This window comes from Pollicipes pollicipes, unplaced genomic scaffold (genome assembly GCF_011947565.3).
Source record: "Pollicipes pollicipes isolate AB1234 unplaced genomic scaffold, Ppol_2.1 Scaffold_4002;HRSCAF=4701_pilon_pilon_pilon, whole genome shotgun sequence".
Classification (NCBI taxonomy): Eukaryota; Metazoa; Arthropoda; class Thecostraca; order Pollicipedomorpha; family Pollicipedidae; genus Pollicipes; species Pollicipes pollicipes.
In genome coordinates, this window is record NW_023596420.1 from 41,239,140 (window position 1) to 41,244,908 (window position 5,769).

Sequence of the window (5,769 nt, forward strand, 5' to 3'; positions counted from 1 at the left end):
ATTCTTGGTTAACCCCGTCCCCATCCCCGTCGCCAGCAACCAAAAATGCGTGCCGACTTCCCAGGACTGCCATAGCAGAGTGCCATCGGCGCCCTAAGGTGACCTCTAAAGGGGCACCTTTACGTGCCGATCAGAGGAGAAGCGTGCGTCCAGTGCCTGCTATCTGGATCCAACTCTGCATGACTTCTGTGCTGCTTGATGTATGGACTTTTATAAATTACGCAAAGATTAAAAACATATATTGTCTTAATCAAAACAAAGTGGGCTAGCCCGTGAGAAAAAATGGGAGTGGAAAGAGAGGTTGTCGGGCCATTGGTTTCGGCCCCCAATCATTTACAAAAAATTGACGCCCCCTGCGCGACGCGCAAAAACACTCAAAGCTGCTGTGCTCTCTGACCTAAGGTTGACCCTCCATACGGATGAAGGGATCTGCGTGCATTTGTTTGTGAATGGGAAGATGCTATTTCGCGGATGTGCATCGCTCCTAGAGCGACGAGTTCTCGTATCTATAATTAATAGTGTGTGTGTGTGTGTGTGGGTGTGTGTGTGTGTGTGTGTGTGTGTGTGTGTGTGTGTGTGTGTGTGTGTGTGTGTGTGTGTGTGTGTGTGTGTGTGTGTGTTGTGTTGTGTGTGTGGTTGTGTGTGTGTGTGTGTGTGTTGGGTGTGTGTGTGTGTGGTGTGTGTTGTGTGTGTGTGTGGTGTGTGTGTGGGGGTGTGTTGTGTGTTGTGTGTGTGTGGTGGTGTGTGTGTGTGTGTGTGTGTGTGTGTGTGGTGTGTGTGTGTGTGTGATGTGTGTGTGTTGTGTGTGTGTTGTGGGTGTGTGTGTGTGTGTGTTGTGTGTGTGTGTGTGGGTGTGTGGTTGTGTGTGTGGTGGGTTGTGTGTGTGTGTGTGTGGGTGTGTGTGGTGTGGTGGTGTGTGGGGTGGTGTGTGTGTGTGGTGTTGGTGGGTGTGTGTTGTGTGTTGTGTGGTGTGTGTGTGGTGTGTGGTGTGTGTGTGTGGGTTGTGTGTGTGTGTGGAGTGTGTGTGTGTGTGTGTGGGTGTGTGTCGTGTGGGTGTGTGTGTGTGTGTGGTGTGTGTGTGTGTGTTGTGGTGTGTGTGTGTGTGTGTGGTGTGGTGTGTTGTGGTGTGTGTTTGTGGTGTGTGTGTGTGTGTGTGTGTGTGGTGTGTTGTGGGTGTGTGTGTGTGTGTGTGTGGTGTGTGTGTGTGGTGTGTGTGTGTGTGGTGGTGTGTGGGTGTGTTGATGTGTGTGTGTGTGTGTGTGTGTGTGTGTGTGTGTGTGGTGTGTGTTGTGTGTTGTGTGTGGTGTGTTGTGTGTGTGTGTGTGGTGTGTGTGTGTGTGTGTGTGTGTGGTGTGGTGTGTGTGTGTGTGTGTGGTGTGTGTGTGTGTGTGGGTGTGGTGGGTGTGGGTGTGGGTGTGGGTGTGTGGGTGGGTGGGTGTGGGTGGGTGTGGGGTGTGGTGGGTGGGGTGTGGGTGGTGTGTGTGGGTGTGGGTGTGGGAGTGGGTGTGGGTGTGGGTGGGTGTGGTGGTGGGTGTGGGGTGGGTGTGGGTGGGAGTGGGTGTGGGTGGGTGTGGGTGGGTGTGGGGGGTGTGGGTGGGTGGGGTGGGTGTGGGTGTGTACGAGGGCCGCCGCTTTGTAGGTGCGTGGTCAGGGGTCTGGAGAGTGCCGTGTAGCCAACCCATGCGCTTTAGGTGGGACCGAGCGGTCCCCTATGCGCTATTAGGTAGGGCCGAGCGCTCCCCTATGCGCTGTTAGGTAGGGTCGAGTGGTCCCCTATTTTGCATTTACAGTGACATATGACGTTGTATACTTTGACTGGAGCCAAATCATGTGAAGGGTTTATTTTTACATCACCATAAAGGATGTAGCTGGACTCTGGTAATATATGTGAAGTTTGATACTCCACTGAGATGCTTCCTTGGACAACTGCGGTGGGCCATTCTTGGCTCGCCTTACCTCCTGGTGTACAAGGGCCATGCAGAGCAAGGATTTTTCGTCGGGCTTTGTCACCATGGGATATCATGTCTTTTAACTAACAGGTGACACGTGCTTAGTGCGCAGGTGGCAATTGCTGTCAGCTAGGATTTGCTTGGGTGTTGCTTAACCTACTGGTGCACAAGGGCCACAACGAGCAATGTTTAAGGGCACAGTGTTTAAAACGTCCGTATAACACTGGTCTGTACCTTCGGGAAGCATGCTGTCGCCGACCAAGCATTTACCGATGTCAATAAGCTTTCGGTGAACACTGGCTGTAAAGGTTTGTCTGAAGCGTTGGTTGATTAACGCCAAAAGTGCTGATTCTATTCCAAGAACTTTAGCCGGCCGTCAAACTTAGGCCTGATTCAAGTTCGAGTTTGGCTTGAACGTGTTCAGAAACCGTGAGATCTTTGATGACCACCAAAAAACCGTTTTGACTTGTATTTGGCTTGTTTCTTCTGGCAGTTTGTGCTGGGAGCATGGATGATGTGTGATATACAATATATATATATATATATATCTATATATATATATATATATATAGACAGGTAGATAGATAGATAGATAGATAGATCATACATAATGGGTTTATGCGCGATTAAGCGTGGACTCAACGCCTTGAGCAACGGCGGGTAAACCCCAACCAAGCCAGGGGCAGGAGTGAGATCCAGCTCCCAACCTAACGATTGCGACCGGAGCTGGACTGGGAGACGTACCCTCGGGAGAAAGGTGGCTCACATAGGGCAAGTAGAGTCTGTCGAAGTTGTGACTGTGTTTACAAACCACGATGATATTATTGCTGTCTGCAGTGCAGACGGCTCAGCAGGCGACGCTGACTAATTAAATCATATGATTTAATAGGTGACTGACAAAAAATGGACCAATAGTCCCTGAACGGTAGTGTGTTAAGGGAGAAATCAGAGCCAAATGTTGTGGGAAAAATCAAAAAGTAAAAATATATTATTGAGTATTACAACGCCTCCAAGGCATGGGAATATCATATCGAGCCTAAAAAACCCTTACGATTCCTAAAACAGGACCTCTTTAGCGACAGAAGGAGGCCATCTTGGTTGAAAGCGCCCCTCTATGACTCGATTTTCCTTTTCCTAGGCAAAATCTTGACTACACCACTGCCGAAATCCAACACGTCATATACCTGTGCAGCATGATGGCTTGCATGTGTTGTGTTGAGCAGAAGACGAAACAAAAACACGAAGTGGCGTCATGAAGCTGCGAGACTTGCCGGCAAGCTCACCTCACCGCCCGTATCGCTATCTATCGGCAAAGCTCCGAACCGTAGCTGCAGTCGCATGACCGCAGGCGGCTGGGAAGAACATCGGATCCGACCACTGGCCCGGTCCAGTTCAGAGCACCAGAGACCAAGCTGAACTCGGAATGGAGGGATGCGTGAGACCCGGCCACAAGACAGCGGACAGAATGGCCTTCCGTGCTTCTCCCGGCGAAACCGGAAGCCGTCAGCAACTGACCGTACGCTCCCATTCCAGCAGTTCATTAGATAGAAAAAGATACACTTGCCTACCGAAGGCATTACCAAAGCTGCCAAGATGGCCACGCCTACATAAATGGGCGTGGTGGAAGATCGCTCCGGATTCAAAAAGCACCACGGAGCAGCCAGGCAGTGTAACGATGCACTGCTACAGTTCTATACCACCCAACAGCTGGCCTTGAAGCTGCAGAAGAGGTCCAGCAGGCAGGGGGGCACCTATGCAGGATTTCGTGGCGGGGCGGCGGGCACAATTGCAATTGCTCCCATGAAATACATTCAAGCGCACGAAAGGTGCAGGGAGTTTCTTGCATGATGTGTTTGCAACATGGCAAGTTTTCAATCTATTGGTTTTACGTGCCTGCCTTGCTGTTTTGTTGTTGGCATTTATTCAAGTGTACCAGTGCTACCGCAGACCAGCGCCAAGTACATAACAACATTTGATAAGGCCCGCCTCGGCACACCCCTGGAACAAGCGCTTGCTTGTCTAGACCAATGTTACTGCAGTCACCAACCGTGAGTGGACATCGCGCGCCCTCTAACGCCACACCGGAGTGGAACCGACACAGACCACCGGGCGACGCCGTCATGGTATTGGACGGGCAGCGGGAAAAATATCTCCCGCTAAACCTCCCGCATGATACCTTTTCAGGGTTTACTGTAAGAGAAATCACTGGGGAGAGATCTGTGCCAGTCGAACTCCAGGTAACATGAAGCAAGCGTATTTTGCTGACCCTGCTTTCATTCCGGCAGTTGCATATGCAACCTTCATTTTTTAGCTGTTTTGTTTGTTTGATTGCTTGTTTTGTCTAGCTAGAACCAAGCGATTTTCGTAAAAACAAAGTTTGGATCCCGGCCTGCAGCATGAGATCGGCACCAATATGGAAGTGAGCAGCATTTCTGTACTAGCTGTGTTTTCCAACGGGCTGTCTTATAATGGACTACCTACAAAAATGTGGGCCTGTTTGTATGTCTGTAAGTACGTTGGTCTTATTTTGCTTACTAACTCTTGTTTAGGTAAACTCTTGTTTAGGTAAACAAAAGGCAGTAAGGATCTGAAATTTAGGCTGTTTCAGTTCGGAGCATTTAGGATTATCATTAATCGTACGCGTGATGAAACATATCGAGCGATAGTCAAGCCGTTCAAAAGATGTTCACTTTGCTGTGTGACCAGAAATGAATCTTGATTTTTTTTTGTAAGGGGCGGCACCATCTTACGTCAATAGCCAAAATATACGATATGCAATATCGCATATTTAACATGATTAAGAGGATTATGTGTAAATAAACTATTCAGTGGTGCTTGACGCTGCTGGAAATGTAGCAATGGTCAGTGCTCGACACACTGCATTGTGCATCAGACTGAAACTGTGCGGCATCGAACCATTGCGGTAGTGGTAAAATAGTCAGAAATGCGACGACAGAAGTTCAGACAGCATGACTGTCTTGTGTTCCCGACATGCAAAAGATAACGAAAAGGTGATAACGAACCGATAATCGAACATAGGCCGTCGTTTGCACATTGCATGGTTGAATTTTCACGCCGTTTTAAAGGGAATGTTCAACATTGGAAGATATTGAGGTAAGCACCAGACGTGATGGGAAAAGCTTACTTGTAACTACTGGTCAGCTTTCAGGATTCAAAAACGACCCTAAGCAGCAAAATTTCAAGGTTTTTAAATTGCGCCCCATTACCTCATCGTTTGATGGCGCCATGGAATGGTTTTGTGACGACAGTAATACTTGGCAGCATCTGGCAGCCAGACACAAAGAATACCTCGAAACGGACGAAAGCTGACACAGGTCGGCCGTTCTTGTGTGCGGGCGCTGTGTGGGGTGGCGGATTGGTGGATAGTTTGTGGATTTTTTGTCTTGGTGCCGGTCGTTAGAAAAGTTTTGGTGGACTGTTTGACATACGCGGCGCAGTGATCGTCAGGTTTTAAGGAAAAATATTAATCAGTGCTCTAGTCCTGACATTGATATCACGTGATGTGCACAGCAGTTACTTTGTTATTGGTAGCTGGAAATGCAAAGACGATATTGCATGCAAAAATTAATAAATCTGTAACAGTGTTGTCAGTTGATTGTCGAAGCATTGTTATTGTCGAAGCATTGATGGTAACGTTGAGCTACCAAAAATATTTTTCTTGCTTAGGATTATTTATGCACTTACTAGTTAACCCTGATATAACCACTGTAGTGCGACACCATTCTCACTAGTGATAGGCCTTTGACGTTGTTAGATCGGTTTTTGCCAGTCATTCATGAATTATAAAGTGATATCTTAT

The 5,769-nt window shown here is 48.3% G+C and overlaps 1 protein-coding gene across 1 annotated transcript in view; it reads right to left on the minus strand.

Moving 5' to 3' along the window:
• Positions 1-3,632: 3,632 nt before the first annotated feature.
• Positions 3,633-5,769, minus strand: part of LOC119094507 (nicastrin) — a 19,421-nt gene continuing 17,284 nt past the window's right edge. Inside the window, exon 9 of the mRNA XM_037217564.1 lies at positions 3,633-3,668. Coding sequence (XP_037073459.1) covers positions 3,633-3,668 — 36 coding nt within the window. The remainder of the gene's footprint in view (positions 3,669-5,769) is intronic.